General features: G+C 38.7%; 3 protein-coding genes across 8 annotated transcripts; all 3 read left to right on the top strand.

Annotated features, from left to right (window-relative positions):
• Positions 1-130: 130 nt before the first annotated feature.
• On the top strand, positions 131-3,592 carry hspb2 (heat shock protein, alpha-crystallin-related, b2). 2 transcript variants are annotated; one of them, XM_043239448.1, is made up of 3 exons: positions 131-427; positions 1,457-1,650; positions 3,068-3,592. In XM_043239448.1, the coding sequence occupies exons 2-3, from the start codon at positions 1,557-1,559 to the stop codon at positions 3,478-3,480; spliced, it is 507 nt and encodes a 168-aa protein (XP_043095383.1). In that variant the 5' UTR covers positions 131-427; positions 1,457-1,556; the 3' UTR covers positions 3,481-3,592. The 2 variants fall into 2 exon arrangements, with proteins under 2 accessions (XP_043095383.1, XP_043095382.1); XM_043239447.1 differs by lacking the exon at positions 131-427 and having other exon boundaries at positions 1,167-1,650.
• A 1,090-nt stretch (positions 3,593-4,682) lies between these two features.
• zgc:193711 (uncharacterized protein LOC569781 homolog) lies at positions 4,683-6,664 on the top strand. 4 transcript variants are annotated; one of them, XM_043239453.1, is made up of 4 exons: positions 4,683-5,046; positions 5,940-5,989; positions 6,102-6,130; positions 6,218-6,664. In XM_043239453.1, exons 1-4 carry the CDS (start codon positions 5,015-5,017, stop codon positions 6,548-6,550), a joined length of 444 nt encoding a protein of 147 aa, XP_043095388.1. In that variant the 5' UTR covers positions 4,683-5,014; the 3' UTR covers positions 6,551-6,664. The 4 variants fall into 4 exon arrangements, with proteins under 4 accessions (XP_043095388.1, XP_043095390.1, XP_043095389.1 ...); XM_043239455.1 differs by having other exon boundaries at positions 6,221-6,664; XM_043239454.1 differs by having other exon boundaries at positions 6,105-6,130.
• A 1,123-nt stretch (positions 6,665-7,787) lies between these two features.
• wu:fi75a02 lies at positions 7,788-16,523 on the top strand. 2 transcript variants are annotated; one of them, XM_043239331.1, is made up of 9 exons: positions 7,788-8,203; positions 8,781-9,093; positions 9,508-9,828; positions 10,124-11,894; positions 12,054-12,110; positions 13,226-13,439; positions 13,555-13,685; positions 14,160-14,231; positions 14,322-16,523. In XM_043239331.1, exons 2-9 carry the CDS (start codon positions 8,793-8,795, stop codon positions 14,590-14,592), a joined length of 3,138 nt encoding a protein of 1,045 aa, XP_043095266.1. In that variant the 5' UTR covers positions 7,788-8,203; positions 8,781-8,792; the 3' UTR covers positions 14,593-16,523. The 2 variants fall into 2 exon arrangements, with proteins under 2 accessions (XP_043095266.1, XP_043095267.1); XM_043239332.1 differs by lacking the exon at positions 12,054-12,110.
• The last annotated feature ends 444 nt before the right edge of the window (positions 16,524-16,967 follow it).

Here is a 16,967-nt window from a genome sequence, read left to right on the forward strand (position 1 = left end):
ATCACTCTCTGTATTTATCCAAAGAGCTGATCGGATTTCAATTCACTCAGATACCGGCTGGATTACGGCGCAAGCCCTCAATAGTGCTGATGGTCCCTTGTGTTCACTGCACTGTCCGGCCCGGTGAAGCTGCCAACATTGAGGGAAGTAAGTCACTAGTTGCTGGGCATTCTGGTGCATCCAGCTGGCTCATTTGATGCCAGCACAGATTAGGATGCCCGCGAGGTGATGTGCCCGTGCACATTTAGTTTTTGAGCCCCTTTGGAGGTTTAGTCTTTACTGAATCTGACAGTGAATGTGGTTGAGATAACTGTGCCAGGCTAAACACCATACAAAGTCAATCCCCATGAACAAGCCCTCGGCTGGGAGTGTGCGCACGGGGCTTACTGGAGCTGGCACACTGATCGGACATCATCATTTTGGAGGGGTAAGCAGTCTCGGTTGCTGCGCTCTCTTTTAGTTCCCTAGACTTGTTATTAGTTTACGATACCGGGCTTAACATAATTCGATTGTTTGGGGTGGAAATCGCTCATGTTCATCAAGGCTGTATTAAAAAGTATTTAAATATAACACATTTTCGATGTAATTTATTCCTGTGATCAAACCATTACTTTTGTGGTAATTATTTTCAGGATTCTTTGATACAATAATACTACTCTACAAAAAAAAAAAAAAAAAAAAAAAAAGTCTTACCCTTTTTAAATATTAATAATCAGCAATTTCTAAGAAATAAGAATTTTTTTTTAAGGCAACCAGCTTCTGCAGATTTTTTAGTTTAGTTTCTAAGATGAGAAAACTCAAAAAATTAGCTTAAACTGGTCGCCTTAAAAGTTTAAGTTTGCTCAATTTTTTATAAAATTAAAGTAAATATTGTAAAATAAAACGGTAAAATATTACGACAGCTTAAAACTTTTTCTTGTAATACATTTTCATTTTAAAATTTAAATAAATAGAAGTTCAAAAGAACAGCATTTATTTGAAATATACATCATTTGTAATATTAGAAATGTCTTTACTGTCCCTTTTGATCAATTTTGAGATTTACATTTGCTTTATGCATTATGCATTTTCTGAGAAAACGTTTAGTGTTATTTCTTTTTTGCTGCAAAGAACATTTTGACTGAATGATATTGTGTGGTCCTGTTGTGAACCTCAATCACGTTATTTCTTTATTATTTTATTTTTAATTTATTTTAATTTGAAGGCCTATTCCAAACAAGAGTTGAAATGACAGTTAATAAATTTTTTTTCCTACAACTTTGAGCCCCAGAACTGACTCTCTCGCTTTTTGAGTCTATCACTAAACCAGTTCACCATGCATTTGTGTACAGTATAATGTGTTCCTATATAAGCTGTGCAGCGGCTATTTGTAGCAACATTTATCACCGTCCTGTCTCAAGTGCGCTATCTCTCTTCTCCTTTCCCCTGCTGTTCTTTCCGCCCCTCTCCCTTCCAGCCTTCCTGCTCTTCTCGCAACCCCGAAAAATAGCGTTAACTGAAGTCTGTCAATCCAGTAAATTCTTCAGTTACCTTGTCGGTCTGCTACAGAGGTCAAAATGGCTGAGCGCACCGTTCCTCATGCCTACCCGATGAGTATGGATTACGAGATGTGTTCACCCCCTCGAATCTATGATCAGAACTTTGCAGAAGGTAAGTAAAACTGGAGTCTTAAATATAACAGAACAACATTTGAATGCAAAACATCATGCATGTGCACACTACATTTGTATTTTTGTCACGCCGTGTCTTAATTACTTTAAAAACCGCTTTAAAGCGGTTCTCGTATGTTTGATTGTAGCACAAACAAATCGTTTTAATCGTCATAATTGAGGATCAGCCTTTAGCTAATGAATATAGAAGGTTTTAAACATCCGCCCAGGCACCGTGACAGTTTTGAAATATGACGCCCCAGTCACAGCTTATATTTAGAATTCCACCATGACCAAAAAAAACCACTCTTCGTGACTGATTATCAGCTGATCTGATCAAACAGGTTAGCAGCAGGTTTGGAGGCCAACTTTTGAAAACACCACTCGCCGTTAAGCAGCGTAAAAATGCCACGAGTGACAGGATTAAAATAGAAACTGTAAGTGGAACCCGAGTCTTGATCTGTAGCTGGAATCGCAGATTGTAAATAGAGCTGACTTACAGATTTCCTGTGTCTTCTAGAAGACGTTTTCAATTAGAATCTAGAGAGACAAGCGTTAAAGTAGATACGGTTCTATAAATAGTAACAAATTGCTTCATGGTCAATAGGAGGATTTTATTTTCTTTGTCTGAATTTTTTGGTTCGATTTGATTCATAAATATATTAAAAAAGGCAATACAGACAACTGATAATGAATAATAATGAAATACAGGCTTATTAAAAGTATTAATAAATGATTAATAATAATAATAAATAAAACATTTAACTACCATTTAGCAAGCATGTAGAATTTTTTTTTTTTTTTTTTTTTTTCTGTTCTGGAAGCATTAAGTGAAAAATGTGCATTAAGTGACTGTTAACTGTTCTGATATCGCAATGAAAAAATGTCTTGAAATGAAACTTAATTAAGAATATTATTTCCTAGAAAAATCTTTCTAGAACTCTGCTTCATTGTTTATTCATATTTAAAAGAAATATGTCCACCAAGTCATGTAGTGCACAAAAAAAGTAAACAAAACATCAAATGATATCACGAGGTCAAAAGTCTCTCAAAATACGAGACACTTTTGAGATAAGGCGAGGTTAGGTTAAGTTGTAAAATGTCATGGGGGGCAATTTATTAAGATTAGGGTTATTAAAGGTGTAAGCAGCGAAAACATTTGCACACCAGATCGAATCAAAAGAAACACAAAGAATACTTTTTACTTCTTTTAAACTTTTTGAAGGATTTTAATTTCAAAGTCTGACTTCAGCTGGCATTCACTCATGCTTTTCCAAGCAGGAAGGAGGAAATACTGATATAACAAGCTGAACAGAACGCAGCATAATCATAAAAGGTTTATGTTGTGTTGTTCCACTGGACACGCTGTGAAAGTATGATTGAACCGAGATTATTTCTTTGCTTTCTCTCCTCATCAGCACTGAGTCCCAAGGACCTCTTGGCCCCCGTCCTGTACCACGGTTACTACATTCGTCCCCGCATCAACAAGCAGCTCGAGCGGGGCTTCTCTCAGGTGGAAAGCGAAGATGACTGGTATCGAGTTTTGCTGGACGTGTGTCAGTTCACCCCGGATGAGATCAGTGTGCGAACAGTGGACAACCTGTTGGAGGTGACTGGGCGGCACGCTCAGAGAATGGACCAGCATGGCTTTGTAAGTCGTGAGTTTACTCGCACATACATCCTACCGATGGGCGTGGATCCGCTGCTGGTGCAGGTGTCTCTCTCGCACGACGGGATACTGTGCATCCAGGCACCGCGAAAGACCGACGACCTGGAGCCTAAAATCAACCAGCTCACGATTAAAGTGGACAAGAAGGAGAGCAAAAGTTAATAGGATGGACTTGATGTAAGCAGGCCCACATGGAATCTCCGTAGAAAAGTCTACGGAGCTGGATTGCCCAGTATTTGCGTGCTCATTTATTAAATGTTTCTGATTTTTTGAATAGTGCTCTCACTTCTGTTCTGTTGCGATTTGCTAAAATGCATTCCACGGAATTCTAAAGATTCCAAACTGAAATTAGTGCAGAAAAAGTCTACAGAGTTCTCCTGGGTCTGTAGAGACACTGCAGGTCGAACGTTTGGGATGATTCAGATTTTATAATGGTTTTGAAAAATACAATCAAAACAGTATTACTGATATACTTTTTTGGTTAGTTTAGCGTCACATGATCCCTCAGAAATCACTTTATCGATGTTAAAAACTTGATGTTTTTAATTTTTCAACAATTTCGCCAGTTATATTAAAACAGACAATTATTTTAAATTGTAATCACATTTCACAATTGTACTGTTTTATTATATTTATGATCAAATAAACGCTTTTAGGAATGCATCGATAAGAAAAAATACTTAATGCAATTAAAATACACCAAGTTCACCAAAAATACAAATGATTTGTTTATTTACTCACTCTCGGGCCTTTCAAGATGTAGGTGACTTTCTTTCCTCATTAAACCACTCCTTAAAAATCATTAACAAAAAAGTCTTAATCATTCCAAACTTTTGAATGGTAGTGTACATTGGTTTTTATGGCTGTTGTCTTTTACAACGCATGTTAAGTTCCCTCTTTAGATAACCTTGCTGGATGGGTGGCCATGTGGGAATTTTTGCTAGAAAAATGATGTTATGTAATAAACTTTTTTTTTTGTATAGCTGGCAAGCATTTAAAGCAGCCTTGCTTTGTTATTGCAAAAATGAAAAGATACCTGCCACTGGTTGGCCGTAAAGATGATCCTGCCCCTAATTTGTGCCATTGGTTGAGCCACTTCTGCTGTGTTAAAGTCACAATGACTAGGATGTATCCATCGGTTTTGATTGGACCTCTGCAGATCCGAATGTGAGTTTATGACATTTCGATGATCAATTCTGAGCCTAAAGAAATCTCTTCAATAAAATGCCTTCAAAAAATAGCCAATTTTCATTTCATGCTGACTTTAGGTTAGTCGGGACGTTCGATAAAAGCAGACGAAGTTTTGAAAGCACTGTAGAATCACAGTTTAGAGAAATCATTGTTAACTCACTGAGAAAGATTTCATCATTGCATACTTACACACTTTAATGAAGACTAAATGAGACATAAACATGCAAACCGAAAGTTCTCCGGAAGAGAGATAGATCTCTTGTTACCTAACAACTATCTTTCTGTTCATGAATGAATGACCGTAAAGACAAACGACATTAAAGATATTGTCAAACATTCGTGACCTGGAGGTCAGCCTCAACGATAGGGGCGTTGCAGTTCGAGGTACAAAGGTAGCTTTCTTAAGAGCAACACCTGCAGGACTCCAGTTACAGAGGAACAAGGAAATGGAAAATGAACAACTGATCGACTCTAGGCGTGCTGTGCACTGACGGCGATCTCTGCCATGGGGAGCAGTTTAACCAAAACTATAAATAAGTGAGTAGCCAAACTTTTGCATGTTTGCATTTTAAAACATACTGGGCACAGTTTACGGTCTTTATTTACTTGTCGTACAGCAGTAGGATCTTGTTTCATACGTGCTGCTAAATGTCCTGTTCGCTGTTTAACACAAGTGTGAACCTTCGGGCCTTTCTCTGGGAAACATTGATCCTCTGCGACTGTTAGTTCGAATGCTTAAGAAATGCTGCTGAATTTGTTTAAGGCTGGAAAAGCCAGACCAGATATGAGTTCATGAGGTGTATTGTTCAGTAAAGAGGGAAATGTAGTGTATTAACAGGAGAAAGAAGAAGAAAGCTAAATATTCTTCCTCCTAACCCTTGTAAAAAAAGAAGAAGTACACTTTACTTTTTATTAAGAGTGCTTAATACTTTGAAGGAAATTGTACTGTGAATACCGAGTGATATTTTATGTTAACGACACTTAGTTTCATGTTATTTACAATTAATTCAAATTTCGTTATTGATCAGATTCATATTAAATGCAATCTTAAAACGTTAATCTTAAGAAGAATTACGTCTATGGTCTTTGAAATACTGTTAAAGTCTGTCGAATGTACTGACAAAGATTTATGGCAAATAAAATGCTTACTAAAATGTAATTTCTCTTGAAACTTTTATGGCATGTGTATGCAAGCAAGTACACATTTGGAATGAAATAAATTCAAATCTAAAATAAAATACATTACAGTTAAAGTTAATAATCAAGTATTTTGTGCTTTAGCATGACAAAATGAAATCAAAATGAAACATGACAATATCATTAAAGTAAAAAGTGTACTTGGGTTGTTAAGAACTGCAGAACAAATATAACCATATTTAAATGTCAACCATTATTTAAATTGAAGTACACGTTTGTTTGTTTTTTCTTAGATGGGGAATAAATCCAAGAAAACTTTCACAAAAACAGTCAAAAAGAAAAGGTAACAAAACACGACACGCTACTTTCCGAGATAATAAATTAAAATGATATTCTGATTATCAAAACAACTTGCTTATGCAGTTACTGCTATTAAACGACATGCATTTTCCCAGCAGGTCCGCCCGTGGTTCCTTCCCATCAGGTCGGTCGGTTTAACTGGTCACTAAAAAAAACCTTATTGCAAATACATGCAACAACTTGTGACAGCGACTTCTTTATTTTTTGGCAGCAGGCCCGTGTTGATGCTCACACGTATGACCTTGTGTCAGCTGAACCACAGTATGCTCAGGTGAATAAGAAGCAGAAGCAGAACGAGGAGGGTTTACACTATGCAGAGGTTCAAGTCCTGCGGTCCGAAAATACAACCGGCAGAGGAGAACTGAAACAGACTTCGAACTACAACGGCACAGAGTACGCGACCATAGACTTTAAAACTACCGCGAATGCACAGATGTCGGCTGAACCTGCAGATTTATTCATCCCTCCTGGAGAGCTACAGAGACCAAACATGAGCTTTTCCCACAGGAAGAATGTCCAGTCAAAGCGAGGAGTTGTGGCGTGAATAATCATAATAAAAAAACACACTTCTGTTTATTTTTGTATTGCTGTTGCGCCTTTAAACAAGGCACAATCTGTTCTCGTCACGGAGCATAAAAGTCAAGTGCCATAAAGACGATATCAAGCCTACGACATCCTTTCTGCAAATCAACATTTCTAAGATTCATAATACATTGGCAGCCGGTCGGTTTATCAGTTGAAAGTACGTTTATAGTAATCGTAGGAGCCAGCTGATGTCCGCTTCACTTTGTGGCTGACTCTGACCTGAAGGGGTTGTAGTTGTGCTCCATACAAAGTTCTCCGAAAAAGATTTCTGGTTAAGTGAGAACAAAACAAGCTGGTGCCATGACTCACGAGTACGGTTTCAGTGAGCCGTTGCCATCTTGGAAATGACCTCACGGCAGTTTTATCAGTGTTTTCTGACTTCCAAGCCCCCAACGAAGTTTCAGTGGTTATTTTGGTTACCGCGTTTCCCAGCGGTGGCTGATTTGATCGTGTGTAGGATTGATATTCAGGTCCTTTGTACACATAACTGATTATATTTACATATAGAATATGAAGATACACAGTGGGGCTTTATTGCTGTGTCTTTCACTCGCTCAGATGACACACAGATCTGCTCAGGCCGTGCCTCTAAAATCTAGAAGATCATGTTTTGGTTCATGGCTCGCCTTTTTTATTATTTGTGGTGGGTTAGTAAGATTACACAATAACACAAAAACGCCTCTTCGAGTGACGTTTACCACAGATCACCCATAAAACCAAAAACCCAATACTGATTGAACGTTATCGTGCAGGACTAACAAACCGTCCTGAGAAGGAGAGCGGGCTTTGAAAGGTCTCGTTTAGTAGGAGTGCATGCCCTCTGCTGGTCATAACATCAGAGCACTGGTTTTATCAACCTCTGAGGAAAATGCTTACTTTTAAGCAACTAAAGAATGCTTAGCAAGCTAAATTTAACAACGTTTCATTCTTAGCTCACCACCTGTACTAATCTATGAAAAAAGGAAACTGTAAATCACTAACATAAACATACACCTAATCATCCTGTTATGATTTTCATTATCTGCTCTTTTAAAATTAAACTTCGACCATTAATTAAATTAATTTCCGACTGTATTTTGTTATTTGAGCAAACACATGTTTTAGCCGTTAAACCGACTAATACGCCACTTTAAGTAACAATCGAAATGCTACACGGTAGATTAATAAAATGTGTTTTTTTCAAATACGGACTGAGGCGCTTTCGTTAAAATGGCCCAATAGAAACGCGCCTGAGTTCCCGCGGCGCCCAATGGCGGCACGCGTTACAGCGGCTCGCGTGACGGAAGTCTTCGCCCGCAGTCAAGAGCAAATATTGTGATGCTTGGGATATTTGTTAGCGCTGCGCGTTCGTTTGATCGTATAGTTAATCGCATAGCTGTCGCAGTAACACGCCAGGCGAGCGTGCAGTCAGCTTGCGCCGGAAATCTGTACATCAGTCTGAGTATGGCTCTGAAGGCTCGCCGGAAATGACTTTTACTGGCTTAAAGAAATCACATCCGACCTGTGCATCATGAGGATGGATCGGCGAGTATTAGTGATATAACAGCACACTCTCACCGCCGGAGACGTCGTTTAACCGGGACTGACAGTTGTAAACGGGAACGCAATATAGGTACTGCTTTTTGAAACGTGTCTGACTCGCTTTTGATTTATTTGTATTCGTTTCGAGGGCCTTCGAAAGTCTGCCATGCATGAGGAGCCTCTTCGCTGGCGTTAAAACGCGAGAGACCTAACGCTATACGTGAAAAACACGTCTGAAGTGACAATGTTTTCTTTGATGAACTGTGTACGCAAGCTGGTCCAGTAATATGTTTCTGATTAGTGCGAGGTGGTTTCCGACCAAACCTGTTTATTTTCATTCATTCACGTGATTCCAGACACATTATAGTGTTTGGATAAAGCAATTGAAATATATGTGCACGTATAGACAGTTCAGTGCTATTTTGATGTGGTTCTTTGGAGTTTTATGTAAATGCCATAGTATGTTATGTTTAATAATTTAGTATCATGTCTTTAATCTCTGTAAATGTCTTTAGTGCCATGATATTACTGTCCGAGACCTTACATTTTGTAAATAATGTGGTGCAATACTGCATGATAAGACTAGTAAGAGCTGAATAGACATAATAATAATTTTACCATATGGAATTCATGTAGTGATCGGATGTTGATGTATTCTCTCCCATCAGTCCCTTTAAAAGATGTTGTCCAATCCTCCGGCAGAGCAGAAAGGTACAGAGCAGGTGCCTGCATCTGCGGCTGGTCCGTGCCACCGCGCTGCTCTTTCTCCGTATCAAGAACAGCTGGCCATAGGATGCAGAGAAACCAGCAGGGAGGAGGGCGAATCTGGTGACAGAACACGACCCTCGGAAACTGACAGGGGTTTGAAGGAAGTAAATCTGGAAAATGATGGAGCTCTGAGACCGATGGCGTTTGATCCAAAAAGCAGTAACTTTGGAGTCAATGCTAGTTCGACTTGCACGTCCATGTGTAATCAGCAAGGTAAAGCTAAATATGTGTGGTTAAATCTGCCATTTTCACAGTAGGTTTGGTTTTACTAAAGCCTTCGCTTACTTGAGAAGAATGGCCTAATACATAATATGTTTTGTTTTAAGTTCTATAAAATGAAAAGCAATCTAATATGCAACAGTTGATTTTATATCAAAGTATCATAAACCACCTCTTAAACACCAAATAAAACAATCAAATAAAAAATATATACCTACCTCTGTTCAAATCTTTTAATGTTTTTGAAATAAGTCTCTTATGCTCAAAATGCTCCATTTAGGCAGTAATGTTGTATCTTTTTACCTTAATTCTTTAAAGAATTAGTTCCGAATGGAATTAAATATATATTTTGGTGTCTAGTCAAGTTATGTTAAGAAGCACAGCTTTTGATCAATATCTCCTTTGCAGAGGCCAAGTTTAGGGATCAACGATGGACACCTGCCACCTTCAATTCTTCTCCTCCAATTGTACCATCAGGAGAGCAGCTTGGAGTTCTGGAACGGTTTCTCGTGTCCCATCAAACTGAGATGAAGCGTCTGCTGACTGATACCTTTGGATCTCTGACCCATCGTCTTGAGGCAGTGGAGAGGAGGATGGATCAGCTGTGTTCACAGAGCAGTGCTCATACTCGCAGTTTAGCTCAACTGCACAGTAAAGTTGGCCAGCTGGGGAGAGACTTGTCCTTTGGCTGTCCAAATACTCCAAGTGTTTTATCAGCTAGCAGTTATGGTAAATGTTCATGTTAGCATAACAAACATAGTCATGTAAATGAATTATAATGTAATTTGAAGCTAATTTCATATCACAATCCGAGAGCAGAGTATTCTTTCCTGTATTGAAATTGCTTTTTATAGTCAGGTGGTGTTAAAAGAACAAGGGCGTTCTCATTCTGGAGAGCAATTTATTGGGCAAAAAATTGAATTCAGAGTCAGTAGTACATTTGGAAGAGAAATTCTTTCAGGTGTTTGCTAAAAGATAATTTTGGAGAACAGTATTAATTTTGATTTGATTGTTGTGCTTGCAGGAGTGCATGCAGAAGTGCCAAAGGACTACAAAGGAATCATCTCAAATTTGTCCTCTTCAGCGTGTAGGAAGGACTCTGCGTGTTCTTGGGCAATGTCAAGTCCTTTCCAGTCCAGCCAAAGTCCTGATCATAAGCCCGGGGACCCAAACTGTCAAGATCTAAGTGAAAATTGTTGCAGCTCAGGTTCATCATATGGAATTTTAAAAACTTGCCGTTCAGGACAGAAAGACAATTGCTTGCAGGGTAACTACTCACCCGTTTCGGATTTTGAAGACCTGGAGATGGAACTGGAAGCTGAGAAGGACAGAGTCACGTTAAACGTTTTGGTCGATTCTGTGCTTAGCAGCTCAGATGACAATAGCAGCCGGGGACATCCTTGTAAGAAAGAAGTACTGTGCTCTGATATTGTGGGGAATAATAAAACTGGTCAGGAAGGAGAAGACACCTTGAATAATCAGTGTTTACATGTTCCAGAAAACCCTAAGGTGCCTTTCGTTCGGTTTCTTAGATCTTCAGCTCCTAGTGGTTTAAAGTCAAACACTAATACAGATCATCTTTGTTCATTCGCAAAAGCAGTGAACTCAAAGCCCTCTGGGACACCAGCGGCATTGACGGATTCCTCTAAAGACAAGTGTGAAAAAAGCCAGCAGCGGTTCTGTAGTCAAATTACCTTCCCTTTCTCCACTAAGCCGCTGGGAGCACAACCCAACCCTGATAAATCCAAGGGATGTTCAGTTCTCTTTCAGACTTCTAATAAAAAAGGAGAAATCTTGGACAAAATTAAATTGAATGGACTTTTTCACTCTACTGCTACCTCATTGAGTAATAGTACTTCAGTCTTGGATCACGTCCATACGTCAAGGGATGCAGATGAATTGACAGGGACAAATGCTGGAGATTCTGACGAAAGCACAAAGATAGGTAATAAGGGACAAAGTGTTGAATGTCAGTTCTCAAATATATCATGCTCAAAGGATAGCCCTTCTCCAGGGCCATCAATCCTGCCATACTGTGAACTTTCTTTGCCAAACCAATTGGTAAACAGTGTAGGTGAACAAAAATCACTAGGTTCGCTTTTGAAATTTTATCAAGCACACTCCAGTTCTCATCTCTTGACCCCAACGGATAGGTCCTCCAAACCACTTTTAGAAAGCGATACTAACAAACTGTTGAATCAGCTCTCAGATACCGCCTATCGCTTGGTATCCAGAAGCTGTTCTTCAGACAATTCAGATAGATGGACTGGTTGCAGCAGAACTGCACCCAAACTCAAACACTGTGGTGGAAAGAAACATCATCTTCCTGGATTTCCTGCTTTTAAAGTTGGAGAAACCCTTTCTTTGTCCTTCTTTGAGCAGGCAGGAGGGATGTCCAAACATCAGCAGCCGATTCCTGAGGACTTGATACTTCCCCTCTCTCCTCGATTGACTGCTACACTAACTTGTTCTTCGGATGCTTTACCTATCCACGTGGATAAAGACTCTTCAGGTTGTCCTAGTTTATCTCAACTTTTTCGCCCCACCAGTCCACCTTTGTCCACTTTTAGCAAAGGGAGCTTCTCTGGGGCAGGTGTTAGTACCGTCCTGGCTTTATCTTCTCCTGCTTCCTTCAGACTGTGGTTTCGACACAGGCGGATCAACTTTCCTCTTATGCAGTTGTCACGTCCTGGCGTCAATACGGTTGTGAGCCGGATTTTGGGAAGGAGCAAGAGTCATCCTTTTCGACCTCTGGTTGACTTCACAGCCCCACCAGGCTTAGACAACGATCACCAGTGAGTTAAAGCTGTTGAAGTTAAAGCTTTGTTCTGCATGTTTTGATTGCAAGGAAATTTTATTTATATAATCAGAGGAGAATAAGAGGTTAATTTTTACCTGCATGCTGCTTGGACTTACAATTCAACCCATTTTGATTTACATCTTTTCATTGATAGCTATATACGCCGATCCAGTCAAGAAGCTACACCCAGCAGGAAAAGAGCTTCAGCACGGTGGGCATACCCCCCTGCATCTAATGCATTTTAGCCAGTCTGTTCACTGAAAAATAAGTTTAATCAGCCTTTGCTAACCATTTCAGGTTGAAGGTGAAGTGCATAATTTTATTGCAACTAGCAACCCAAAATCGAATGGCTGAAAAGCTTGCCAGACCTTTTGAAATCTACAGTGGCCAGAAGTCTTGTTTTTTTAAAGCTCATTTTGTGGCATCTGTGGGTTTCTGGTGTTTGAAATGCAAGCGTCATTAATATTGCTTCATCTACAAACTATCCATTTTTGTTGCATACATGAATGACAAGCTTGTGTGGCTTGGTGTGTTTGAGCTGTGCTATATTACTTTTTTAAACAAATGAGTGTACGATTTACAAGAATTAAAAAAGTTTGAAGACGTAGTAACCAAGCCAGGATATCATAGAGACCTGAATGTCGATTGTTTTGGGGTGGGCCATTAAGAAACCACCCACGACAGCCTGGCAACCACCTAGACTAACCACTTTACAACTAAATCAAACAGAATCCCTATCTCTCGTTGTGTATCGCTGACATGGCTTCTATTCTAGGGCTTCTAAGACTTCTATTAACATGGAAAATACATTATTCATGTTGTGGCATAACATTGTAAATTGTATACAAAAATCTATTTTTTCTATTCAGTTTGATGCTGCTAGTGGTATAGAAATTACTCACTTCACCTTAAAGCGATCTAGGTAATAAAATAGGAATGTAGCAATAAAATCTTTTTGATTGTTGTCAGATTTGAAGCATGAAGGCAATCCAATTTTACAATGCATAGATATCTACACTTCAACGCTGATTATTTAATCATGCTGTAGGTGGCTGATGTTATATTAAAGTGTTCTCTAATGCTGATGATGAACAGGGCAACTTAATTTCACCTGGCAGATGTTTGGGGGCAATGTTGCTTGGGCAGTTTCCCGTTGAGAATATGTAACAAATACCTATCTGGATATTTTAGATTGGCAGTGGGCCCTGTGCCTCACCTGGTTGGCCGTTGATGCCAACATCAACCAACATTGCCCAGCATCACTGCTCAAAAAGTTGCCCTCTGTATCATCAGCCTTTAAATGTTTGCTGGTTTCACTGTGTGTAGGAAAGCCACCTCATCCCTACCAGTGTGTCATCTGTCAAAAAATCGCCTCACACCAGAAAGGAGCTCAGATCACCCCTCTCGTCACAGCATCGGCCCCAAATCCTTGAGATTGGATGGATCCCCCACTGAATCTGTGCCTAGTTTTGCTATCGCCAGTGCAAATGTCAAATACCCTGGTTTGCATAATCGGGGCTCATCTACAGAAATGAACCAGGTATCTCTTCTAGCAGTTGAACTAATGGTTTTGAAAGAAATGAAATTGCAAGAAGAAATATTTGGATCTTCAGATAATGCTGAACTGGAGGATTTTGCGTTCATCTTTCTCGTAGGAGGAACTCTACGACACTAACAGTGAAGCTCAAGGTCAGCGTTCTAAAAGGGTCTCTCAGATTCGTATTCGTAAGACCGTTCCCAAACCAGATAACAACCTTACTCCAATGGGACTCCCCAAACCAAAGAGGTGAGCATTCAACTCTTATAAATAAACGTCTTCATAATAAATGATGTGAAATCTTAACCGGCTTATATGTACATTTTAACAGTTTGCTACAATTCTTGTAATTGCAGTAAGTTTTTTTAAAGGGGCCATAACCTTAGAAAACAAAACTCGCTTGATCTTTTCACTGCGAAAGATCAACACCTGCTTCTAAGTCTAATTAAAAAATAAATAAGGTGGCTCAGAAGACAACAAAATGCGTTGCAGTGCCAAATTATGGAGAAACAGTGTTGCATTGTCTCCCTTCTGATCCAAACATTGGGAAACAGTGAATGAACTTTATTTTATTAAGGCACAGTTCGATGCTGGATTTTCATAAAGATTGAAACTGGTCTTCAGGAAATGTTATGGCTAAATTAAAAGTGCTTAAAACTGTGATAATTGCGACATCGGTTAAAACATTGATTATCATAAACTTTCTCTTTTGCATCCAATAAGGCTCAAGAAAAAGGAATTCAGTTTAGAAGAGATTTATACCAACAAGAATTACAAGTCTCCAACCCCTAACAGGTTTGTTTTCGCGACGTTTATAAATGTCTTTTTAAAGCTTTTGTGTTATTCTGGAAATCATTCTGCTGTTTCTCCTTCTCATTCACGCAGAAGCCTGGAGACGATATTCGAAGAACCGAAAGAGAAGAACGGCTCGTTGGTGTGCATCGGCCATCAGAAACGAAAGCGAGTTCTGGACTTCCCGGATTTCACGCTGCCTCGTAAACGCAAGGCTAAAACTAACCTTGGTCCGCTGCGCGTGAAGGGGCCACGAGGAAGGGCTCGTAGGGGAAGACAGGACGACGTCGACCTGGATGTATTGCTCATCGAGAAGCTCACAGAACTGGAAGACTACTTTTCTCGCCAAGGCCTGGAGGTTTAAGCTGTTTTTCACTAATTTCTTTAGTGCTTGTGAACAATTGATGGGTTACCAAAAATCTGGGTTTTAATCTTTTTGCCTAATAATGGAAAGAATTTGCGCTTCACATGCTGTTGTTTACAGAACGTTTAGCAATAGAGTGAAAAAACATTTTCTTGTAGCATTTACGGTTGAGACTTAAAGCGCATGAAGCGGACAGACGCAAAAGACATTGTGTGTGTGTGTGTGTGTGTGTGTGTGTGCGCTAAATAATATAAGCACATTATAGTAAACCTTCACCTGAGCACTTTCTGATTCCTCACAATGTGACCGCTGCCACCTAGTTGTGTTTTTATTGCATTTGCAACACATTGCTAATCAACGCGTTCCCATCTGTCATTTTCTGAGGGAAATGAGTGTGGGAATAATAATCAACAATCCATTGGTTTAAGCCCTTCGAGGTCTCTGAAACAAGGAGGTGCTTATCCTTGACTACTAATCTCCTGTTAAAATTGGCAGCTTATATTTCATCATTTCCGTTCAGTTTTTTTTCCATCAGGACTAGTATATGCATTTACAGCTTTATAAATAAAAATACTAAGGGATTTGGTCAAAAACAAGACTATGAGAAACCGTTTTGCAGTTGAGGTCAAAAGTTTACACCCCCCTTTCAGGATCTGAGGGATCACACAAAATGGATGATATTGTTTTAGTACTGACTGAATAAGAGAGTTCACAATATATAGTCCACAAGGGGAAATGATGGCTGAATATATAAAAATGACCTTGTTCAGACGTTTACATCACCCTCAAATCTTAATGCTGTTCTTATCTGAATGATTTTTTTTTTGATAGTGCCTTGTTTGTCCTAAACAGTTTGAAAGCGTTCAAATACACAAAAAGCAGCAGGCACTGTTCAGGACAGACAAGGCACACATGAACAACTATCAATAACTATCATTTTTGTCTTGTGGACCGTATGTAAACATCTTTTATGTGAAGTCGGGTCTATCTTATACAGGTAAGTGCTAAATAAATGATAACATGCATTTTTTTTTTTTATGATCTCTCTTAAAATGGTAAAATAATTCACATTTAGCAGAATCTGCAAGGGGGATGTAAACTTTTGACCCCGACTAGGTTTTTATTTTTTATTTTTTTTAAATCCTAAAGGTACAGTTTAGTGTTTAATCACTATTTTTTTACAGTGTAAAAATGTATTCACCCTTGTTGTTGTTCCAAACCTGTGTGACTTTCTTCTTCAGAATGCAAAAAGATAAAAATCCATAAATTGAAAGTAAACGGAACCCAGCATTGTTCTCAGCTAAACGATTCAATGCTTCAATGCCCAGCGTCGTTGTTTGGACGAAAACTGTTATAACATCTTTTGTTTTCACTGAAGAAATTAAGCCATGAAGGCTTGAAATGAAATGAGGGTGAATTACAGAAAGAAACTCCCTTAAGTTATTTAATTTATATAGCCAAGACAACATTTTGAGACCTCGAACACGGGATAGAAGAGCGACTGGGTTGTGTTTGAGAAGATTGGGAGAAAAACCACTTTTATTTTGTTAGATGTGAAATTGCTTTTATTCATCACAAATGTTTGGATTATATTTCCTTATACGAAACAGAGCTGTGATATGTAATACATGTTTGCCGTGAATCCACGCTTCTTTTTTGCTAACGTAATATTTGAGGAAAGTGAAGTGTTTGGTGAGACCCACTTTCTGCTTTTCTGATCTGACATTTATTGGGTGTTATATGCAGCTAATGAAGTCATATTCTGGCCGGATTAGATATAGTTTTAGTTTTATCATTCCATTGTGCAATATACTGCCAAAACTTTATTCTCATTTTTTTGAGAATGAAACCAAGGTAACGTTTTTTTTTGTTTAATATAGTATGTTGTGTATTTTTTTTTTTTTTTTTTTTTTTTTCATTGAAAACTTTTACAATCAATTATAATGCAGCCTTTGACCTATTACCTAAAGCTTTGAAGTCAATTATCTGCACTTGAACCCCAAAGAACTGAAACCTTTGCCCAGCGAGCATCTCTGTGCCAGTGATGTGATAGAAATGTGCTTAAAACTCAGCCTATAGACACGTACTGTCTCTTTGAATCACTTTGCAGTGTTAGAATTGTACTCACAGGAGCAAAAAAAAAAGGCTATTGCGTGTTTACTTAGTAATGCAGTGAAACCATCTCTTTGATCATTTTTTTTTCTCAATGGAAATATTTCCATTTGTATTGAACTTTTATTTAGGTATCACACTTACAGTGTTACAGATACTGTTGTGCTTCTCTTTAAGCTCACCAACAGACCAACACTATTTTTTTTTTTTTGCTTGATTGCTGTCAATGTGATTTTATATATATTTTATGAATAAAATAGTGT

Source organism: Puntigrus tetrazona, chromosome 5 (genome assembly GCF_018831695.1).
Source record: "Puntigrus tetrazona isolate hp1 chromosome 5, ASM1883169v1, whole genome shotgun sequence".
NCBI classification, from domain to species: Eukaryota; Metazoa; Chordata; class Actinopteri; order Cypriniformes; family Cyprinidae; genus Puntigrus; species Puntigrus tetrazona.

What these genes read in the sequence shown, in the direction of transcription:
- zgc:193711 (XM_043239453.1), top strand. Translation starts at nt 5,015, where the DNA reads ATGGGGAGCAGTTTAACCAAAACTATAAATAA. An exon ending in TTAACCAAAACTATAAATAA is followed by an intron (nt 5,047 to 5,939) that starts GTGAGTAGCCAA and finishes GTTTTTTCTTAG; the next exon opens with ATGGGGAATAAATCCAAGAA. An exon ending in AAAACAGTCAAAAAGAAAAG is followed by an intron (nt 5,990 to 6,101) that starts GTAACAAAACAC and finishes GCATTTTCCCAG; the next exon opens with CAGGTCCGCCCGTGGTTCCT.
- wu:fi75a02 (XM_043239331.1), top strand. Translation starts at nt 8,793, where the DNA reads ATGTTGTCCAATCCTCCGGCAGAGCAGAAAGGTACAGAGCAGGTGCCT. An exon ending in GGCTTAGACAACGATCACCA is followed by an intron (nt 11,895 to 12,053) that starts GTGAGTTAAAGC and finishes TTTCATTGATAG; the next exon opens with CTATATACGCCGATCCAGTC. An exon ending in GGACTCCCCAAACCAAAGAG is followed by an intron (nt 13,686 to 14,159) that starts GTGAGCATTCAA and finishes GCATCCAATAAG; the next exon opens with GCTCAAGAAAAAGGAATTCA.
- hspb2 (XM_043239448.1), top strand. Translation starts at nt 1,557, where the DNA reads ATGGCTGAGCGCACCGTTCCTCATGCCTACCCGATGAGTATGGATTAC. An exon ending in TGATCAGAACTTTGCAGAAG is followed by an intron (nt 1,651 to 3,067) that starts GTAAGTAAAACT and finishes TCTCCTCATCAG; the next exon opens with CACTGAGTCCCAAGGACCTC.